General features: G+C 39.8%; 1 protein-coding gene across 1 annotated transcript in view; it reads left to right on the top strand.

Annotated features, from left to right (window-relative positions):
- LOC124612924 (lon protease homolog, mitochondrial-like) overlaps window positions 1-24546 on the top strand; it is a 152767-nt gene that overhangs the window by 62593 nt on the left and 65628 nt on the right. Inside the window, exon 4 of the mRNA XM_047141420.1 lies at window positions 12151-12404. Within this exon, the coding sequence (XP_046997376.1) occupies window positions 12151-12404 (254 nt within the window). The remainder of the gene's footprint in view (window positions 1-12150; window positions 12405-24546) is intronic.

Raw genomic sequence — 24546 nt, 5'->3', positions numbered from 1 at the left:
AATTTTTTGGACCACCTGTTTACCTACAGCTCCACTTTAAAATTTGACTATTTCTCAACAACAGTGAAGCCTGTTTAGATTGTAGTTCTTCAATAAGTGGTATTTACACTTTTAACATAGTACTATAGCATTCCAATGTACTTGTCTTGAACTTAGTGAATATAGTAATACAATAAAATATTAAAATTATAGAATAGATAAAAAGAAAATATTAAAAAAGGTATCATATAGAATACGATGAGATTCAGTTAACTGACATGAAGATGGAGGCAAGATAAGAAACCCAATTCTTGAAATCAATTGGTGGTGATTATATTTCATAACAACAAAAATTGTAGTTAAATAGTTAAAGGTAAGAAGATGAAAAGGTGAAAAAATAGGTTGGCACACAAATTTCACAAACGTCAATGTTTCACTGTTGTTGGGTCGTTTGGCTTCTCGAAGTTTGTAATTTCCGATTCAGTGTCTGTTATCCCATCACTCAGCTCCTCAAAGTCTGTGATTTTTGTCGCTCCATATATGCCGTCTACATCTTTGTCAACATCTGGTTCATCAGTTTCATCTGGTTGGAGGGAATTAGTGCAGGAGTTCCCATTACGGTTGGCACAAATCAGTGCACACTTATCCCAGTCTGTCAACACCTACGACCACCAGCACATCCCTTGTTGCATTTGCAGAAAATTGTAGGGGTATGAACAGAGTCAAGACCAAACTTTGAAGTCTCACATCCCCAGAGGAGCAGATCCATGTGGTGTCCTAACCACATTTGTACTTGTAGGTAAGTTGTCAATGTTGGCAGGGCTGCTTCAGATGTTGGTGTTAGGGATGCCAGGTTGAATAGGTTGAATTCGTATTTCACAAGGGCTTTGGCAACTAGTTCGAATCACAATTTATCTACTGTATCTCCTACCCTGCCTCCAGAGAGAGTTGCTAAAAATTGCACATCAGCTTCAGCAATAGCTTTAGCTTGAGTGCCCTGCTTGAAGAAAGTTTTGATTTCTTCTAAAGGATATTTATTGTTGACCAACAGCTTGACCACCTTCTTCTTACCCTGCTTGAAGAGCGCTGAAGTTGGGTCAAATCCACTTTTGGCGTGGAGAAATATGTATGGTCTTCTGATGTTGTCTGCCAGTTTGAAGCTGTTGAGACAAATAATTTTGATGGGGTCACTCCTGTTTCAGGTTTTGAGAAATGTGTGTTTGCTGATGGTTAATGAGACGCGCTTTATTTCTGTCATTGGAAAATAATTGCTCCTGAGTCCTGATCACAACCATTAACTTGCTAAAGATGACCTCAGGAGTAGTGTGTCTTTTGCCTTGGCGGAGGCACTCAGTGTATTTAAGGCTTGAAACACCACACTTGTTGCACTTCGGTAGTAGTAACTTTTTGGGTAGTCAGGGTGTTTTGTTGGGATTGTTTGGAATGTTTCACCATTTTTTCACACAGCACAGTGGAGAAGAAGTCCACCATAGATGACAGAAGCTGCTCCTTCCAGATTTACCTCATTCAGTGCTGTGAACAAGTCATAGAAGACTGACTTGGGAGTCTTCCTCATTGCAACTTCATCTAATAGAGAGAGGGGATGAGTGCTGGCTCATAACTGTAAACTGCAACGAAAATAGTCCCTATTCTTCTCCACAATCTACACAGTCAGTGTGAGTTGACCCAACTTTAAGGTGGAGTTCTATAGAAATAGGTGGTCCAAAAAATTTTTTTGGTCTTATCGAATGCATAATTTATTCCTCTATAACTTTTGGGTAGACCATTTTATTGATAAATGGGTTAGTTTAGATGATATACCAGAAAGTAATAGTTAAAATGAAAATGTTTCATATGTATGTAAAGTTTGATGAGCATTTGAATGGCTGGTCCAAAAAATATGTGCGGCGTATCATTGAATGCAGAATTTGGTGCCCTGCAAATTTTAATAGGATCTCGATTTCAATATTGTCAGGCCTTTATGAGATACAACTGTAAATCCATGAAGCACCACTGTGATGGGGGAGGGACCTAGGATAGTCATAATGAGGCACAAATGAAGCCATTAACACAATAAGACCTTTCATAGCATTTATTTCTGATTTGGATTTTAAGCCTACTGGCCTACAAATACAATCGATCATTTCAATATCACATCTAAAATTTGCTCTCCCTCCCCCCTCCCCCCTCCCCCCTCTCTCCCCCCTGCCACCCCCCCCCCCTCTCTCTCTCTCTCTCTCTCTCTCTCTCTCTCTCTCTCCCCCCCCCTCTCTCTCCCTCTCCCTCTCCCCCCTCTCTCTCCCTCTCCCTCTCCCCCCTCTCCCCCCTCTCTCTCCCTCTCCCCCCTCTCTCTCCCTCTCCCTCTCCCCCTGCCACCCCCTCCCCCTGCCACAGTCTCTCTCTCTCTCCCCCCTGCCACCCTCTCTCTCTCTCTCTCCCCCCTGCCACCCTCTCTCTCTCCCCCCCTGCCACCCTCTCTCTCTCCCCCCCTGCCACTCTCTCTCTCTCTCTCTCTCTCTCTCTCTCCCCCCCCCCCTTCCACACTCTCTCTCACTCCCCCCTGCCACCTTCTCTCTCCCCCTCCCTCCCTCCCTCCTCCTACCTTCAACCCTCCTCCCCCCTCTTTCTCTCTTCCTTCCTTTCTATTCTAACCTTCTGCCTTTTCCTCTCTGCTCCCTTCCTTTCTCACCTTCTGCCTCTTCCTGTCTTCTCCCTTCCTTTCTCCCTTCCTTTCTCCCTTCTACTTCTACTTCTCCTCACACCTTTCCACCTCCCATCTCACATCATGTATTTATCATTTTCATAATGTTCTACAACGTGTGTATTCACAAAATATGGAGATAAGTGAGAGGGGAAAGGAGACCCAATTTCCTCTATGTATATGATTAAGTTATCTAGTTGGTACACAGGATTTATGTTTTAACCGTAACTTTGTAATAATTTATTCTTTTTCTCCTTAATCAACCACCTACACATACATCTGTAGTCTGTAAACTACTGTAAATTGCATGACAGATGGTAATCCCATTCTACTACGTAAACAGATGGTAATCCCATTCTGCAGTGTATCTAGGTTTCTTCCCACTTTATTCACTAATGGAGATTGGAAAGAATATTTGCTTAGATGCCTCTTTGTTAACTGTAATTAATCTACCCATGTGTTCAAGGTCCCTACAGAAGTGATACGAAGGCGTTTTAGTATATTCCTTGGTTCCATATTTTATGCTGGTTCTTGAAAATTAGGAAGCAGGGTTCCTTGCTGTAGTTGATATTTATCTACTAGTGTCTACCAGTTCAGTTTCTTCAGCATTTCTGTGGCACTCTCCTGTGAGTGATACATTCTGGCAACAATCTGTGCTACGCTACTTCGTACATGTTCAGATCTCATGTTTCACATATTTTGTATGGTTCTCACATAGACTTAAACAATATTCTAAGGTGGGTTGCATAAATATGTTGTAAGCATTCTCCTTTGTAGACTGATTACATTTTCCCAGTATCCTACCAATGTGCTGAAGTCTGCCATCTACTGTACCTGCAACTGAGGTGGGATCATTCCATTCCATATCCTTATTCGTTGTTACATCTAGGCATTTGTATGAGTTGACTATTGTGATAGAGACTCCACAGAAAGTCAGGGATGACCACAGAACCTTCCGAGGCTGGACTGACTGGCCAGGGTCGACAGCACTAGTTTGGCGAGTGTGCACAGGGAGGACAACAACGAGATGAAACTGGACAACAGAGATGTCATGGCAGAATAACAAAGTCCAGGTGAGTAGTCCAGGAGCAAAAACCTAAGATGTAGTGAAAACTGAGACCAAACCAATGACGTGCAAGGAAAACAATATGAGAGTGCAGCGGATACATGAGTGGAGACAAGAGTTGCAGTGCCGATAGCTTTGTATTACGTCCACGAGCACTGAGTGGTGGGCAAGAGAGGCATGGCCGCTGGTGGCCTCAATAGAGTTCCATTCCCTCCAGCAGGCTTTCGAGGTCACCAGCTGGGAAACTTGAAACAGATGCATAGGGCCAGAAGCATTCTGAATGATGCTTCAGAAGGTGGGCTGGTGGCATGATTGGTGTCCTGCCACTTAAGTTCTTCCGGCTGGTGTGAGGTACCAGAAGTATCTGGCAAAGTACTGGGTTGTGGCAGTTTAGGCAACAGTGGCCAAGGTTGCGGAGGCTCTGTGCCTCCATCTGGAGCCCAGGAGTGCAATTTATACACATGCAGTTGTGGAATTGGCAAAGGTGGGCATTCCAGGTCCATTAGAGCCACCAAAGGTGATGCAGGTGGAAGGCATAGGTGGAGTTGGTTGGACAGCAATCCAAACCCCTTGGAGTGTCAACTGTTATTGTGATTGATTGACAATTCATACAGTAAACAGGGCAGTCAGGATGATGACACTATATCTGACTCAGTGTCAAGCAGGAGAACATCAGTGATGACCGACAGATGGTAGGAGAGGTGTGCCCATGCCTGGAACTCCAGCTTGGCATTCTTCAAAAAATATATGGGCCACCTATGGAGTTCATAGTGCATGATGTGCTATAAGAAACAATCAAGGTGCGTGTATGCTGCAGTGTAAGCAGTCATAATGGGAAATTCATGTGAGGTGTGTTGCTATTCCACATCTGCATGGAAACATGAGATTTCCTACTGGACACACAGGTACGCGAGATAGAGCATCTGCATTAGCGTTTTATGCTTTGTGCTTGTATTTAATGGTATAACTGTAGGAGCTGAGGAAGAGTGCCCAAAACTAGAGCTGTTTTGCAGCCCAGTCTGGAAGACGTGAGGGCAGCCAGAATAGTGGGTTCTGGTCAGTAATGAGAGCACTGGGGAACAAGTGCCTGAAGTTCATGCAGTGTCACATGATGCATGTGGGGAATGGCGTCCCCTTGCCCTGACAGCTTATGATAAATATTTTGGAGATGCCGATCTTTCCCTCAACAGGTTCAGTGCGACCAGTTACACAGATTCCACTTGTATGTGTGATGTGAAGTAGTATGGACATGACGGAAGACCCCTGCAGTCCATGCCGCCCGGAGTGTGACTGGCTATTCTTCAGAGGTGATCAATATATCAGAAACTGATGGTCACAGTGCCGCCGTCTAGTAAGTGATTAACAAATAATTCCCCACCCATCCACCCACCCACCCAAGGGCCTCATGAGCTGCTCATTCGCTGCCTGTGCAATTTTAAAAATATTGTTCAAGGAAGGATTGTCCAGCTTGAGGACTGCCATGCATACTACAAAATCAGGAGCCAGTTGGACCACGACTTCCCGAATTAAAGTTGGTATATGAGGTTTTGGAAGCTGGGCTCGCACAAGTGAAATCGCAGTAGTGACTCAGTCCTTGTAAACCAGCAACCTGGGAGCGATTCTTCTGACTGATGATATTTATGAAGTTCGAGTCATTGCACATTTCGTAGACTGTGAGTGCGATTGGATTGAGAGGGTAGACAACTCTTGCCTCTGGGGAAGCTCAAGAAAGGAAGAGCAACTGTTGGAGAGAGTCATCAGGGACCTGAAAAGTAGTGAATTGCTGTTTCAGCCACTGTAAATTAAGTGCCCCAATCCTCTTTGGGATTATTGAAAGGCGGAAATGTGGGTGGGCAAAAACAAGAGGAAAATGGGCTGTGGAGACTGCACAGCAGAATAACAAAAGGTCAAATGAGTAATCAAAGAGCAAAAACCTGAGACGTAGCAAAATCTGAGACCAAACCGATGGTGTGCAGTGAGAATGATATGAGTGAGAGTGCATCAAGTACACAATTGAAGGCAGAGCCATGTTGTCGCTGGTTATATAGTATGTCCATGAACACTGAGTGGCTGAAAAGAGGTGCGTGGCTCTCCAGCCAGCACCACATCAACGAGATGAATGCTAGGAGATGAAACAATGCTGTCTAGCGCCCACAGTCAAATTCCAAGTCCTTTGGCGGGATTTTGAAATCATTGGCCGGGATACCAAATTGATTCCAGTTGTGAGTCACTGATATTGTAGTCACAGGATAATACTTTTCTTTGTGATGTGCACATTTAATATTTTTGAACATTTAAAGCTAGTTCCCATTTTGTATCACTCTGAAATCTTATCAAGATCTGACTGATTATTATGTAACTGTTTTCGGTTAGTAACTGGCTTTTAGATAACTGTGTCATTTCCAGAAAGCTTGTAGTTTCTATTACCGTTGTGTGTCAGGTCACTAATTTACAATATGAACAGTAAGGAACCCGACACACTCTCCTGAAGTTACTTCTACATTTTTCAATGAGTCTCCATCCAAAATAACAGGCTGCATCATCCCTACAAAGAAATGCTCAGTCAATTCATAAATTTCATTTTCACAAATATCCTTTGATACTCTGTATGGCCATACTTTTGTTAGTAAGTGTTGGTGTGATACAAAGTCAGATGTTTTTCAGTAGTCAAGAAATACTGCATTTGCTTGAATGAATGCCTTGATCCTTGGATTTCAGGATGTCATGTGAGGAAATTGTGAGTTTATTTCTAGACCAGTTTCATTACTCTGTCATGTATACAAACTTCTGGAAGAATGATCTTAAATAGGCTCTTGTAGTTGGCCCTCTGCTAATACCTCAACAAGCTAGATGTTGTCCTGGTAAAAGTTGCACTGGACAGCTGCTGAATCTTATGCAGTTCATAGAAGATAGGTTTTAAGCTCATAAGGTGACAGTGGTGGCATTTGTTGACTTATTAACAGCCTACGACACTGTCAACCACTGGCTACTACTACTCCAGGTATACAAATGACCAAGGATTTTAGCCTAACTAGGTTCATCATAGCAATTGAGTGACATTCAAGGGCAACACAGCCAATGAAGAATACAGAAAAACAGTCTTCCCCCAAGGAAGTGTATTGGCTTCAGTCGTATTCGACATGTATACAAACAACGGACCTATTGCCCCCAACACCAGGAGTTTCAGGGATGCTGATGACCTTGCTCTTGCCACTCAGAGCTCAGATTTTGACTCAATGGAGAACACCGTCAAGAGTGCCCTTGAAAACCTATCAAGATACTATGGCACAAATCAGCTTAAACCAAACCCCTCGAAGACTCAAGTGTCTCCTCTGCATTTGAGAAATAGGTTGATGATAGTATGGTCAGGAGTTGAGTTACAACATTGCTACAATCCAAAATACCTAGGAATGACAGTGGACAGATCTCTTGCTTTCAAGAGACACTGCATGAATTACAAGTTGAAGGTTTTCGCCAGGAACAATCTGTTAATAAAATTGGCCAGATCACAGTGGGGCTGAACCTGAAACCATTTGAACCTCTGCACTTGCATTACCGTATTCTGCAGCAGAGTATGCTTGTTCTGTTTGGTATAATTCATCACGTTGCAAACAGGTAGACATAGGTAGGTCTTAATGATGCCTGCAGAATTATAGCAGGTGGTTTGAAATCTATTCCTGATGAATGGATTTACCACCTTGCAGGAATAGCACCATCTCCCATTCAAAGAGAAATTGTGGTGAATAAAGAATGAAAGAAAATGGAACAAGAAAAAACCCATCCTCTGTATGGGCATAAACTGCATTCGCAGGGATTGAAGTCAATGAAGAGTTTCCTTGGAACATCAAAGGTACTTACTACCACTGCTGAAAACAGCAGGGTGCAGCTTTGGAGGGATAAGACTTCCCTTCCCTTTGGCTGAAACGAAGTTTCTGAATCTCTGCCTCCAAGACATGACGTGAAATGGATGACCTGGAAATCTTTGAATAGGCTGAGATCAGGAGTGGGTAGATCAAGATTTTATCTGGCCGGATGGGTGTACATAACCGAAAACAATATTAAATGTGATTGTGGAGAAGTCCAGACCATCCAGCACATGCTTCAGTGTCACCTGTGCGCAGCTCCGGTATTGAAGAAGACCTCCATCAAGCAACAGAAAAGGGACTGGAAGAGGCCAAGTTTTGGTCAAAGACTGTATGACATGCTAACTGAGCATCTATCTGTCATGAGAGGAAAAAAAAAATTCACATGACTGTTGCTTCCACTATCCCTACTGGATGGCAAGGAGGAAATTATTATATTCATAATAACTCACTATGTTTGAGTTCAGATGATGATCTAAGATTTTACAACAGATGGATGTCAGTGATTTAGATATTAGTTTTGGGATCCCTTCTGCTACCATTCTTGTAGACAGGAGTGACCATTGCGTTCTCCCACCTATTGGTCACAGTGTTTCCTTTGAGAGGGATCTGCAATACGTTATGGTTAAATGATGGTCTACTTCAGTAGCAAGTTCTTTAGGCATTCCATTGAGCCCTGTAACTTTATCAATTTTAGTAATTTCCCAATACCACTGATGCTAATACTAAATAATACATCTTTGCATTGATGCAAAAAAAAGGATTCAATATTGATGCTTTTAATTTGATACCCTCAGATTCAGTTCCTGTGCCATACTTTAGTGTCTGTGCCAACTTTGATGGCAGTGATTGCCTTTATGTAAGATTAGAATTTCTTTGCATTTTGTGTTAGGTCTCATGATAAAGTTCTGCTGCAGTAGTTATTAAAAGTTTCATGCTTTACACTTCCAAACAAATTTCATTTAGCGTCTGTACATCTTTACTCTTATGTTTTGTTTTACATCTATTGCGCAGTATTTGCTATCTCAAGTTCCTGTATTCAGATCAAATACTACTGCTTCTTTATGTAATTCATGTAAATCTTACAACTTATTGTAGATACTCTTCATACTTTGGTAATCATTGTTGCTATAACCATCTCATGATCACTCATAACAGTTTCATTGTATGTGCTAGCGAGCTGAGATTTTCTGTTAACTTTTTATTTACATATGGGAGTGAGTCTAGTGATCAATAAAGAGATGCAGTTGTAAGTTTATGTTCAGTTTTGAGTCTAATATTGCCCAAAAAAATGTAGTATTTTTTAGTGAATTTGAGCTTTTCGTCCATTGCAACAAAAACACCACTTCATTCGCATGAGCCTATCCTTTTGATGTATTCTTAGATTTATACCAGAAATCTAACTGTTGTCAGTTTCACATTTTGGTGAAGGTGCCATATATAGGCATACCATTGTTTTATGATAAAGTCGTGTGGATAGACTTTTAGTAGTAGCTGTCCCAGCTTGTAGGCAGACATCTTTGATTTTGTCATATGCTAGAAGTACAAAGGGTGTAATTAACAAGTACACTACAAGAATAGTTTTTTTTTAACCATATAACATAGTTTTTTTCCTCACTTTACGGTGTTCCAGGAACTGTCACAATTTAGTACTCCATTTCACCTGTAAAATTAGCATCTTTGGATTAGCTTCCTGTTGTTGAAATATTTGGTTGATTGTCATATGCTAGAAGTACAAAGGGTGTAATTAACAAGTACACTACAAGAATAGTTTTTTTTTAACCATATAACATAGTTTTTTTCCTCACTTTACGGTGTCACAATTTAGTACTCCATTTCACCTGTAAAATTAGCATCTTTGGATTAGCTTCCTGTTGTTGAAATATTTGGTTGATTGGTTGTACAATGGACGAATACGTACAGCACAGTGTTAAAGGTAGAATCATTAAAACTTTATGAAACTGGAGAAACTTGTGGCTGCTTGTATAGGCATGAACACTTTTTTAAAATTTTGTTCCAAGACTATTAACAAAAGAAGGGCAATTAACCTTATCATGGTTCTCAGCCCTCACGCCTGATATTGCAGTGACACAGAAAAACCATTTTTACACTCATTGTAGCAATTTTTCTGATCTTTTGCAGATTTATGTGAAGTATGTCAACCTGCCTGCTATCACAAAACTTGTTTGTACTGTGGACTTTCAACTTAGTGTTTTGCATAGTTGTGAAGTAATAGTCAGAAATGGACTGATGTTTATGAAAAAGGAGGAAGGCATGGTGATGTACTCAGTAGACACACACACATATTTATCCTGCCAACTGGTTATACTGTAGCTTGTGCCATACAGGAAAACAGTTTCTGCTTCAGGCTATCTATAAAGAACTCGGTGCACACAGAAAACCTTCATTATTGCTTCTTTGAAGAACATTTTTGTGTTTCCTTTATGTCATTGTAATTATTTCAGTAACTAGAAAGCACTCCCTGCATGTGCACTAACATTCAGATCAATACTAAATGCTCATTGTACACTCTGTTTCACAAGGGAGAGACAGAAGTAGCTGAATAACACTCTCTTCACACTGGACATTTACAGATATCTGCATGAAACAAGAGAAGGTGTAAAAAAAAATGCTGCAGTGGTTTGTGTATGTATCTGGAGAGATATACACACACACCACGCAGGACTGTTTTACACTTTCTTCTTGTTTCATGCACATAACTGTAAACATTCAATATGACTGGAGTTGTGTGGGTCACTATAGAAACAAATTTTCTAAATGAGAACAGTCTGCTACACCAGTTATTATTTGAATTAAATTTTCCATTTATTTTGCATTCTGCACAACCGCACAGTTTTGGCAGTGTTCAGTGTTGTCCTGGTCCTTTTGGACTGTTATCTATATAAATGCTGGTTTGCTTGCTTTAATGTGAAATCTTCATTAATAGTGACAGTTCATTGACCCATTTTCTCTGATTACTTACTGTTAAAAAGAAAACCTTTGTTGTTATAATTCCTCCTGTCAGATACCTCGTTACAGGAGCGAATCAGAAGAGACTTGGTTTGTTAATTGAAGATTGCACTTACACTGCAAAGTAATCAGAGAGAATAAGCTCATGAATTGTCACTACTGCTGAAGATATCACATAAAAGGAAATCAACCAACTGTCATAAGGACAACATGTTGATGCAGAACATGAGATACCATGCAAGAAGCACTGTCAAGAGCCCCTACAAAATGGGTACATAGTTGGGGAATTTAAAGTAAAAAGTTAAAATCAGTTCAGAGTCTTGCTGCTAGATTGGTTGCTGATGAGTTCGATCAGTACAGGAGTATTACAGAAATGCTCTGTGAAATCATATGGGAATCTCTGGAAGAAGGAAGACATTCATTTGTGGAACACTATTGGCAAAGTTTAGAGAATTTGCAGTTGTGACAGTTTACAGACTTAATCTGTTGTCACCAATATACATCTCACATAAGGACCACAAAGCTAAGATAAGAGAATTCAGGGTTTATAAGACGGCAGCTAGTCAGCTTTCTCTTGCTACATTTGCGAATGTAACAGAAAAGAGTGTGATCATACTCCAATTAAAATTATTTTGCGTGTGACGTTTCAGTGAGTCGAGCAATAGGGGCAACCACCATCCAATTGTAATTCATTCTTGAGTGTCGTGCTCACTGTGTTGTCTGTTTTCAGTGCCTTGTGAAGCGAGCTGGTTGCAACAGTACATCCTGCCACTGCAATATGTCAACCACAAAGCAATTTTAATCAAAGTGTAGTAATGGTACGAGGTGCCCTCCTCCATGCATAATACGATAGCTTGAGGAGTACATGTGGAATCCACCAAATGACATTCAGTGTGGAAAACTCAGAAAATTTGTTTTGAAATCACGAAAAATAAAAAAAGATAAAAAGACTGTGATAACAGTCAGTGAGATAAGGAAAGGACAAACTAAAGGTAGGAGCATATACAAAACAAAAATTAGGGGCAGCAGTAGAAAGTTAATGTAAAAAGAAAGGATGCAGAAGCCTCTTTCCCTTTCTTTCATATTTTTCCTTTTTCATCTCTTCATTTCAATGTATTGGGGAAAGTTGTGAAAGATCCAGGAGTCTGTGCGTTCTGTTTTGTGCGCGTGCCCCCGCCCACACACACACACACACACACACACACACACACACTCTCTCTCTCTCTCTCTCTCTCTCTCTCTCTCTCCTTCTCTCTCCTTCCCTCTCTCCCTCTCCCCCCTCTTTTTTTTGGGGGGGTGGGGGTGTTGTTTATTGTCCATACAATGTTGCAGTTACTGCATTGCAGAGTATCGTCAGTTTTTGAGCTAAAATATGATCTTCAGAGTCCACTTACTTCAGCTCCAGAAAGTCACATTGGCAAATAATTACATACACATGAGGGGGAACGGTAGGGGAATACAACTTAAAAGATAATGTATCTAAATATTTTAGTGGATAAGGTGGCAATAGAATTAACTGTAATTTTTTAGCCTAAATGATATTTCAGTCTGACAGTGCAGTTTAATTTTAGATGAGACAGATGTAGATCGCCGGCGTCGCAAACGCCGTAAGAAGAAGAATAATAATGTTGAGGAAGGACAGATAGTTGCTACTGAATCATCACCCCCATCATCACAGCAACAACAACCATCACCACCACCAACAGGAACTGCAGATACACGTGCTCAAGCTGCAGAGGATGAAAAGCAGCAGGCAAAACCCATACTTATGGTGGAGGTTGAAAATGTAACTCATGAGAAGTTTCGCCAAACAGAAGAGGTCAAGGTATGGGCATAATAGAAATATGATTTAATTCTAAGGTATCACATTGGAATATGTTAATGATTTCAGATTAGATATTTATTATTGTTTTTTTTCCCCAAAACATTTTGGAAATTGATGTATGTGTAAAATGTTATCCATAGGCCCCACTGTTAGATGTGTTTTGTATTGCACGGTAAGCATAACCACCACAAATTTCCAACATGGTTGTGTTGTAACGAGGTTCCCAGACTCGTTTAATGTAACATTTCATTGCTAGAGTTTGGAACATAAGTCACCCACATGTCTGGACTGTGTTGTATAATATGTAATGTGCCTGCTCTTCCTTGAACACTCGCTCGGTGTTCAGGTCAGGGATGTAGTTAGGATTTATAAGTGATGTGGTCTTGAGAATGATGTATTCATGTTCAGAAAAAAGAAATCATATCAGTTTATTTTCTTGTAGGGGGGATTGCCGGGTGTAGTGGAAGGGGGGCGGGAGGTTTGTAACTTCATTAGCCTCAGATGAATCTTGGAGGAAACCAGAAGAGATGTCTGATCTCTGTGGTCGTGACTCTGAGAGCACTTCATCTCACAAGTCAGATGACCTAGAGCGTGAGTCGATTGGTTGATTTTGTTGATAATAGGTTGGACTATTCTGGCATGAACCACTTGCTTGTTACCGCATCAGCGAAAGGTGAGCGATGAAAAAGTGGTCTTTTTTGTAAAATTTAAATAATAAAAATTTATGACTGTTGGACAGGAACATGATAATTGAAAAAGAGAGAGAAATGCTACAATTAGACATAGTAGAGATCATGAAATGAAATAGAAAGTGAACACAGACTTATAGTTATATGACTACAGGGCAATAAGAACAGCACTAACTTTAAATTTAACAGACACTGATATCAATATATACTGAAATTTTGTCAGCTAATGATGGAAAGGAATGAGATGGATCATCAATATAAATTACTGTCACCAGTGCATGGGTTTCCCTGACTGTTATCTCTACCTTAAATTAGCAGATAATGCAAAGATAATAAGAGGCATTGGTGTGTAATTTTTGAAAAGAAAATAATAATTTTTATTGTATTGGGTTTTTGATTGAAAGAAATTTGAATTTTTGTCGGTATGTGGGTTGCATTATTGCTGTTTCAGTCATGAAATTGCACTACACATAAAGAGAAGAAGAAAAATACATTTTCATTAAAACTGTTCATTAAAGTAATAAATTCCTATAATCTCTGTACAGAGCAGGTCATTTATAGAAGTGATTTATATTTTTACACCATGATTGATGATGCATTGGCAGCTGCCTTTATGCCTTTTTCTCCAGCGTGTTTTAGTGGCTCAGTAGATATAATTAATAAATAAAGTTTAAAGTCAGGCAGACTGCAGATCTCTGAAGGTTTTTCACATTTTCCCCAAAGAGAGCCTCGTCAGAATTTAGAGGCGCACATTCATATGTACCGTTATCTATACCACTGACAAAGGAAAAATAAATAATACAGTTAGATGAGTATACATGAAAAATTTGTTATCTTTACGTGCTCCCTACATATTTGTTCTATTACATTTGTCCCCAGTGGCTACTGGAAACAGGAATTTGTTAATGAATGGTTACAGCAGCCAGTAGTCTAGTATCAGTTTGCTTTCCACACTGTGTGAGGCAAGTATCTAGCATAGGTTTATAGGTGTTAAGTTAATTTGATATCATTATTTGCATTTTGTTTGGTGTTGCACTGTGTTTAGGTTCAAATCTTTATTGATTTCTGCAGCACATTTACATTCTATGAGGATTGAGATACAAGTGTTGTTACTTTAATTTTGGCCTTGAGTGAAGTGGACGGTACAAACATAAACACAAAGTTTATAAATCTCTCGTAAATAAGAAAATCTTAATTACACGTAATATTGCAAATCTTAAAGGTAGTTTCCTGTTAATGACCTAGTCTTTATTTATTCTTTTTCTGTTGGTTATTGGTGTGTGACGCCGAAGTGTCACTGTCTGTTTTAGCTATTTGTCCCCATACTGCAATCCATTTGTGCTACAAGGTTGTTACAGTTATTGGATGCAGTAGATGACCAATACCATTGTTCGGCTTGTTGAGACTTATTGTCTGATATGACACTATCACATAAAGCAGGCACAAGTACAGTGATTTGTATTCAATGCCATTACTCTCCTGGGAGACTATGATGACCCAATAGTCTTGCAGTGAAAGTTGAGGAGGTACAAGACATGAGAGATCCGGCACTCATATAGTCAAGTAATACACTATGCAATCTTCTTTACACTCCTTTCATTGCTTCTGAGTACCCATGACGAGCACATGTCACTCAGCAGTGTTCTTGCACAAGTATAGCATACTTCGCAGGCTCCACATACTCACCATTAAGTTTACACAGTACCTTGAATTATTACATTTAATGTTGCTCTCATTTCATAGTCTACTCTGTACTTGTGCCAAACTTTTCACATCATCCAGTGCCTAATACTGCATCCTTCACTACTTCCAAGAAAATATTGCCCATGTCCTCATGTGATATTTTAACATAATTGATATGACCTAAGGTCACTTTATCAATACACCTTTGTTGCACAACATTTTAAGGCATCATTTTGGCTCTGCTCTTCACAATTCTTTAGTGGGTACACAATGTCTACCATGTACTTCATTATATATACTTTGTCAACACACACCGAGTAAGCTAACATGTTGATTGAGTAATACTTAGAAACTTCATTCTCTTTCAAGTAGAGATCACAACCCATACTCCAGTTCATTACACTGTGTGCAAATAGCAAGCATTTTGGAAGAGGTCTGATCAATTTATAACTGAACCTCAAAACCTTGGAGGAGAATAGTCCACTTGTACTACCTACTTGAGAGCTAAGTCCAATTCTACAAGCAAGAAGATACATGCAATTTTCTACCAAGGAAATAGACTTCTAGTTCTTATAGCAAAGGATTATATTAGCTTCTATAGGCATTAGATACTCAGCAAGCTTAGTTTTCATAATCTTATATTGCATTGTGTTGCGTTTATGACACGTTATAATTCAATGTGAGCTTGTATTATGTTCGCAGTGTACATTTTGTCTTTGTCGTCGAACCATGTGGATAACTTTACATCGCAAGTTATGAGTTCAACTCATTAAAAAAAGAAAGTTTATTTTTGTTGTGAAGTACTCGGTACCTTGTAGTTCTAGTTAAGCCACTAATACGTGTGGGTAATGTGCATTTACATTATGAGTTTTGTTGTCCAGGTTTTTCTTATACATACATAAGAAAGGTCTGTCCACCTTACCAAGTGAGGTGGCATAGTGGTTAGCACACTGGACTCGCATTTGGGAGCACAGCAATTGAAACCTCATCCAGAAGCATCCGCAGCTCGTGGTCTAGGGGCTAGAATTGCTGCCTCTGGGATCATGGGGTCCCGGATTAGATTCCCGGCTGGGTTGGGGAATTTCTCTGCCTGGGACTGGGTGTTTGTGTTGTCCTCCTCCTCCTCCTCATCATCATCATCATTTCGTAACAGTGGCTGGATTGTACTGTGAAACAAACTGGACTGTGTAAAAATTGGGACTTGGTAAGGGTGCTGATGACTGCGCAGTTGGGCACCCCACAAACCAGATGTTACATCACGCCCGGTGGCCATCCTGATTTAGGTTTTCCATGGTTTCCCTAAATCGCTTCAGGCAAATGCCAGGATGGTTCTTTTTCCCTATCCTTCCCTAATCTGATGGGACCGATGACCTTTCTGTTTAGTCCCCACCCCCTAATCCACCAACCAGCTGTCCATCATGGAGGTTCATTGCTTTCAATACATGTTTAAAAAGAGTGGTATGTTGCTCAAATGTATTAAGTATACTAAAGCTCTATACTACTAGTGTGCCACAGTGAAGGGTCATTGGCCACAACACACAGTGTAAGCAATCATGTTCAGTCTCTTCACATTACTATTTTATTTCTTTCTTCTGAAGTAAATCTTAGGTGTGATTAGTGACTCGGGGTCTTAGTTTAGATTTCATGATAGGCTTGAGACATAAGAACACTTTGGTTCAGTTTGCATTCAACTTTGTCAGACTGCCATAACTTCACCTGTTTGCCTCCCCAATATTCACTGTGTCTGTTTTTAAATGTTCATTCCATTGGGCTTGCCTCAGGATGGAAACAGGATATCACAATATGTTTTATCTCTTGAACCTTTACAAATTTATTCCATTTGTCACTCATAAAATTTGAAATATTGTTTGTTGCCAATTCTAGGCAAATGATCCTCTGATGTTCTCCTTATAATGAGGGCCAAGGTTCAGTCTTTGTGGCATACACCTGGCGATATTTTGTGAAACCATTGTATAGAGCAATGATGTACTTCACTCCTTCCTTATGCCGTGGCAATGGCCCTTTGGCATTGAAAGATACCTGTTCTAACAGTTTGGTTGGAATAATGGGGTGTAATTCATTCGGACAAGACTGATTTGAATGCTTTGCCTTCTGGCTGATAACACTCAACATTAAAACCCACTGAACCCAATACCAAATGTTAAGAAAATAGCAATAATTTACAATTTTATTGGTACACTTGGATATACCATAATGTCCCCAAGCAGGATTGGTGTAATTGATGAAATTGTCTACACACCATCGAGAAGATTGTGGGGTGTGACAGTGAAATAATATTTCATTATGCATTCTACCATTATTGCTTTGTTGAAATTTTTGTTTAACTACCTTCCACCGAAGATCAGCATCTTGCAATAAGCTCATGTTCTTACACATTTGTAGGTAATATGGACAGTGCGTGCCATCATGCATGAGTAGGACTAAAAAGTTGCATGTTGATTCAAGAGTTCTGTGAACTCGCTAAGCCCTTGTGGAAAACATGAAAGGTTGTCTATGATGACATTTTGTTTTCCGTCTATGTAAATAATCTCAAAACTAAATTCTTGTAGAAAGTAACACCACTACGCCACGTGTGCATAGAGCTATTTACAAGTTAAGTGGAATGACAATGCCTCATGTGCTTTCTCCATAGGTAATATTTAAATTTCCTAAAGGCCCATATGACCTCTGAAGCTTCCAGAACAGTGTTACAGATTATGCCTGTTTGCATTCAGTGAGTATCCTATTTGCAAAATGTATTGCACAGATGGTACTCCTACCTTCTATTTCTTTAATTTGAACGTAACCCTGAGAGGAGGTATCCATAGCCAAAGAGAAATCTTCATTCATGTCTGGACGATGCAGACAATTTGTGTTGACTGATGCTTTTTTAATTGCTTCAAAATCGTGTTGACACTGTGCCAACCAGAACCACAAAGAGTTTTATGTATAATATTCAACAAGCTGTCACTGTTCAGTAGTTGGTTAGGTACAAAATTATGAAAGATTGAGGCCAGACCAAGGAATGACTGGAGCTGTTGCTTTGTCTGTGAGACTGAAAACATTTAATTGCCACAGTTTTGCTTTTATCCAGATGGAGAAATAATATGGCCTAGAAATTTTATTTCCTGCCTAGCAAATTTTGACTTCTTCAAATTTATTGTTATGTTAAACTGCAAAAATCTATTGAGTACCTTATCTACAAGTTCTACATGTTCCTCCCGGGATTTGGTTCGATTAAAGAGATTGTCCACTAATGCAGTTACCTTGTTCAGTAGCTCTGGACCAAGAACACTATCCAGAGCTGAGATAAAAATTCCTACACTGATATTTAGTCCAAAAGGAAGGACATAGAATTGAGAAATTCTACCTGAGCAAGCAAAGGCCATATGAATCCTACTGTCCGGCTAAAGGGCAATCTACCAATATGAATAGCTCAAATTTATACTTGTTAAGTATTTGACTTATGAAATTTGGGTATTTGTTCATCTAAGTTTTCTTGTTTTATTGATCACTTTGCACCTAAAATGAGATGAATGCTGCCATCTGATTTTGCCACTGTGAGAAGTGGACTGCAGTACAGAGACTGCGAAGGTTCTGTTATTTGCCAGTTAGTCTTCCGTTTGATCCGTTTCCAGACTGCCTCTCTTTTTGCCCATCACATGACATAAGACAAATGACAAAAGCTCTGGTGTGGTAATCCTATATACACCCAAATCACTCCTGGTCATTTGCTAAATACAGGTAGGTCTTTTGAGAGAAAGTTAAATCATTCATTCCTCTGCCCCGCTGTTAAGGATAGTGATTTGTGCACCCTTTCCTGTGTTGCTTGTACCTCGATTTGTGATTCTATTAACAAGTCCAAATGTTGTACATTAACAAATAACACTTCTGGGTAGGTAAGCTGTAAATTTATTCCCTGGCAGTACTTACTGTGTAGTGGTTTTGTTTGAATCAGTTCCAAGGAAACTTTCTGTTTTGTCAACATACAGATAACATGTACCCTTATCCAAATCTAATCGTGCCCAGTGCTGCTATGAAATTCCATTCCCATAATGCAACTGATTAATTTGTGTATGACGAGAAGCAAATGTTTTACTGTCATATTTCCCATGGTCACAGGAATGAGGACTTGTCTTTACACCTTGCGATTTATTACCCATCGCACTCAGTATCTGACAATTTTGTGAATTTTGCGCCAGGAATGTATGTACATAAATAGCCGTACTGATTTCTGTGAATGGACCTGTTGCTATAAAGTTGTCAGATGAACCTGTATAGAGGACGATCTGAATCGGAATACAACCTATCTGGGCATTGGTCACAGTGTGCACTATATCTTCCCCCACTTGCTTGCAAGTTACATCATTGTCACATAGCACGTCTCTAATGTCTTGGTCATTTTTGTATGTGAGGAATTGAATGTGTTGCTCAGTTTGCCCTCGCCTTGTCCTTCGGCCATCGCTGGAGTGCTTAACAAGGCTGATTAGAGTTTTTCATAGGTTTTGGCAGGATGGCACTACTGTTTGTTTCTTCCATTATACAGGGTGTTACAAAAAGGTACGGCCAAAATTTCAGGAAACTTTCCTCACACACAAATAAAGAAAAAATGTTATGTGGACATGTGTCCGGAAACGCTTAATTTCCATGTTAGAGCTCATTTTAGTTTCGTCGGTATGTACTGTACTTCCTCGATTCAACGTGATCAAATTGTAAATTTTCACAATCAACATGTGTGGGCTGACGAGAATCCGCACGCAATTGCGTAATCACGTCATCAACACAGATTTTGTGTGAACGTTTGGGCAGGCATTGTTCATGATGTCTTGATTGGGCCCCATGTTCTTCCGCCTACGCTCAATGGAGCACTTTATCATGATTTCATACGGGATACTCTACCTGTGCTGCTAGAATACGTGCCTTTACAAGTACGACACAACATGTGGTTCATGCACGATGGAGCTCCTGCACATTTCAGTCGAAGTGTTCGTACGCTTCTCAACAACAGATTCGGTGACCGATGGATTGGTAGAGGCGGACCAATTCCATGGCCTCCACGCCCTCCTGACCTCAACCCTCTTGACTTTCATTTATGGGGGCATTTGAAAGCTCTTGTCTACGCAACCCCGATACCAAATGTAGAGACTCTTCGTGCTCGTATTGTGGACTGCTGTGATACAATACGCCATTTTCCAGGGCTGCATCAGCGCATCAGGGATTCCATGTGATGGAGGGTGGATGCATGTATCCTCGCTAACGGAGGACATTTTGAACATTTCCTGTAACAAAGTGTTTGAAGTCACGCTGGTACGTTGTGTTGCTGTGTGTTTCCATTCCATGATTAATGTGATTTGAAGAGAAGTAATAAAATGAGCTCTAACATGGAAAGTAATCGTTTCCGGACACATGTCCACTTAACATATTTTCTTTCTTTGTGTGTGAGGAATGTTTCCTGAAAGTTTCGCCGTACCTTTTTGTAACACCCTGTATTTACTGTGTACCTCCACTTACTCCAATTGGTGTCCACATGGGGATGTGAATTTTGACTAGCACAGCTCACCTCCTTGTATTGTGCTGACTGGGTATTTCCGAGTCTGCCATTACCATGTTTCCCCAAGTTACACCTGGAACACCTTGCCAGCTATGACCACGGCCATTGTCATTATTTTTATGGCCGCCTCTGTTCTGATATCCAGGGTTGTATTGGTATACTCCACTTCCCCTGTAATTGTTACTTATGCGGTAATTTGCATTTCCCTGTTTTTGTTATTATTATTGTGTATAAGTGGAATGGGATGGTGCCAATTGCCTCAGTCATTATTATTGTAATTGGCATTGTTGGGGTTCCCATTCCCCCATGCATTATTGTGCATATTTTTTATTGCTAGTTTGTCCCATTCTGTCTTCATGACTGAGATCAGTGGAATCCAACAGAGAAAGAAAGTATTTTAAATCTGTCTCGGACACTGTAACAAGATTTTCTCCGATATTTGATGGTAATTTCCCTTCAAGAATCTGGAGCACATCTAGTTCCAGTACCTCATTTTGTTAATATTCTTCTCACATGACCCCAGTAAGCCCCTTTATTTACTGTTGTAGGGTTCTGTGTTGAATACCTCCCTTATAAGTTTGCCTAAAAAGGTTTGTTCAGATTATGCGTATGTTCAGCATTGCTCCGTTACATCTGCCACCCGCAGTAAAGCATCTCCTTGGAAGAAGGCTACCACATAACGTATTTTTTGAGCCTCTTCCCAATTATGTGATAGTATGTGATGGAAAGATTTTATAAATACCTTTGGTGGCACCTTTTTGATTCTGATGATAAAACCTGAAAAACAACATTTTTTCAAGTAATACAGATGAAGGTGAGGGTCCTACCCACGGGGTTTTGTGTCATTGGCATAGGTGATATTATCTGGTAGTTTACTTGGTAAGTTGCTGGCGTCTTTACCTCATTACCAGTACTATAATCTGTTCCCATGGCATTGTGTATTGGAAAAGGTGTGTACATACTTTCTCGCATGTGTCACAGAGTTTTTTATTTGTTAAATGAATTAAGTTGGATTTGGTTTGTGTGCACATACGTTACATGGCACTGATTCAGATGGCAAGTGCTGCACCGCAGCTTCATACTCCTGTCTGCTTTTACTATGCTCTCAGTTTCTTTATCAGGTACCATTCTTGTTGTTTTCTGTATACAGGTTCAATTCTCATGTACCACCTTTCTTGTGGTGGTAGAGTCACCGCACCTAGCTTTTGCGATTGTTTAGATTTTTTTACAGTTTAATGAAACCCATTTCCTCTGATAGTTTCTGCATTCTGCCTGGAAGTTCATTGCGAGTCGATTATAATTCAGACACACTTGTTTGAACAGTAGATATTTTTTTTTTCCATCTTGGGATGTGCTACTTGTAAGGAATCTTGTTTAGCCACGAGATCATCTAGTTGACTTGTAACTTTGTTCCTCAAGCACCTGGGAGAATTTGCTGTTCATCTGACTGTTAATTTGTGTGAATTCATTATTGATTTGCGTAAACATTGAGTGAGTGTATGTATTATATTACTAAATCCATGCCACCTGCATCATTTAAGGCCAAATTGCCTATAATTGGTGACATAAAATTCTTATTGAAGATCACATGGTTTTCCAGGATGGGCGTTGTGGAGTATCCAATCCTGGTGCCGTTTCTTTCTCTACATCGGTTTGTAAAAATGGGTTGCCATCTTGTGGCTGCAATGACATGCCATTGGCGCTTTCTATTGTTACACACATTTTCATTCAATGTTGTGCCAAATGTGGATCACATTTTTACATGTGAGCTATTGTTGCCCTGGTACAATGTATTTCCGTTGTCAGTTATTAACTCATTTTTCTGTCGTGATATTGTCTGAATTCAACCGAGCATTTGTGCTCAGAAAACTACTCATTGCTCGATTTTTCTTTGGACATGTTGTTTGTATTCTCAACTTTATCCAGTATAGTAAATAAGTTATTTTCATTCAGTGGTTTTAGTTAAAACTATTGTAAATAATGTCTACAACAATGGCTAACAAGCAAAGAACTAAATAATTTAGTCTTTACTGTTACGCCTCAACAGTAAAGCATCTACCGTCAAATGCTTTAGCAACCAAACATTCTGCCATTATTGAAACACTGTGGATTTCCAAAACTTCCTTGTCAAAATTGATCATTCAGGCAATTTTAAAAGGCTTTGAGGTCGTTTTACAATTTTGTTCTCTCACTTTGGTGACTTTCTGTCTCGAACAAAGTGTAATAATTGTACCTTATTTTTTTCATTAATATTGTTTGCTCTTATCATTCTTATTTTTGTGGTAGTGTCCAAAAATGCATATGAAAGGAAGAATTTTGCATTGCTAGTTTACATAAATTGATGTTTTCGTCTAGCATTATTACGCTCACAGACGTTATGGTCACCAATTGTAGTGTAATTTTTAAAAAGGAAATAATAATATTTGTTAGAGAAAGGTTTTGATTGAATAAATCTGAATTTTTGTCAAATATGTGAACAAATGCTTAAATTTATGTGCAGGGCAGGCCATTTATAAAAGTGATTTGTATTTTTGCACCATGATTGATGACACAGTGCCAACTGCCTGGATGCTTCCAGTCATTCGTCATATTTGTATTCCAGATCATGTATCTTCTTCTCCGGCAGGTTTTAATGGTTAAGAGGATAAATAAACTGAAGGACAGACAGACAGATTGTAGAATTCCTGCGTAAAAATTTCTCAGTTCACTTGCCACGTCAAATTAAGATGAAATTCCAAGCTTTCAATGATATCCATCATCATCTTTGCCAGGGACTAAAACTGACTGTCATGAACTGGCAAGGTTTCCTCTTTTTATACCCACAGAATGGCATCTGACTGGCTGGATTACGTCATGATGGTGCAGGCAGAGGTGGCGTTCTCTACATCCATAGATTTTGCTTGTGCTCTCTTTTTAGCATTGCTTGCAGTGCCATCCATCACTTCAGGCAGGGTACTCCGAGAAGTATTCCTGTGTATTTTTTCCTTGTATAGTGCGCACTTCTAAGCATTGTTAAATGTCTGTTGAAGTTGTTTTCACAAACTCTGATTTCAACAGCTTCTCTAATCACAGAGTCCCAATAGTTTGCAGGGTAAGTAATTATTCTCATATGTTCAAACAAAATCTTGTGCTTATGTAACAGGCTGTGCTCTTGCCAATACTGACTAATTTATGCAAATGCCTGTGTTTAAGGCGATGTTGAAGATTGGCAACCAGCTGTATAGACTAGCCCATGTAACTCCTACAACACTTGCAAGGAATGTTGTAAATTTCCAGCACTCTCATCCCGAGATTATCTTTGACAGGTTGCAAAATTTCTGTAATTTTTCCTGGTGACTGGAAGACTGGTCTTGATTTCTTGCCTTCTCAGCACTACCTATCTTGCTAGTGGTTGCACTGTAGAATTGGAGCTACGCTGTGTGTTGATCCTCTTGGCTCGTTTGGATGGTGTTGCGTCTTGGTTTTTCTCATCAGTATTGATCTGATGTCACGGAGAAGAATACCCATTCCTTCTGAACACCATCTTAAGATGATTAATCTCAGAACCAAGGTGGTCTATAAATACTTCTGGCTCTGTGTATAAAGGTGTTCAGCAAAACTCTTCTGAGCTGGATGGTGAAAGCTACTTCTGTTACATACAAATCTGTATGCCAACTATACAAGATTCATGGTAACTATTTTTTGTCTTGAAAATGGTAACAAATTTAAAAATTCTGAAATATGCAAATGGCAGGTTAGTTCATGTGTTAAAATTACATGTAGGGGGATGGATGAACTCTCACAATGCCATAAGGCTATAGCATGAGAAAAAAAAGACATAAAAGTTTGTCATTACAGACGTGTTTTACAGTCAGTTGTAACAGTACACAATAGTACATTACAAACTCTGTGCATTCCATGGCACCAGGAGACTTGCCAAGAATCGACAGTAACGTGACATGACACCGAATGATTGTCCTTTCCAGGGGGATGAAGTGTGAAGAGAGACCATAGTGTGAGTTGAGCACCCATTCAGAGTGGATGTTACCTGACTTGAACAGCTCTCTTAGGTAAAGGCTGCAGTTCACCATGGAAGGAATGCCTGACAATGCCACAAGGAGCTTGTGGAAGTGGTAGGAAATGCTGCTTTACTGTACTAAATGGGTGATCAGTAGGCACATGCACTCAGACATAACAGAGTTGCAATGGCCGACATGCATCGATCTGGGCCATCTGTCAG

The sequence above is a fragment of the Schistocerca americana genome, chromosome 4 (genome assembly GCF_021461395.2).
Source record: "Schistocerca americana isolate TAMUIC-IGC-003095 chromosome 4, iqSchAmer2.1, whole genome shotgun sequence".
Lineage (NCBI taxonomy): Eukaryota > Metazoa > Arthropoda > Insecta > Orthoptera > Acrididae > Schistocerca > Schistocerca americana.
This window is presented reverse-complemented; position numbering and strand designations above follow the sequence as displayed.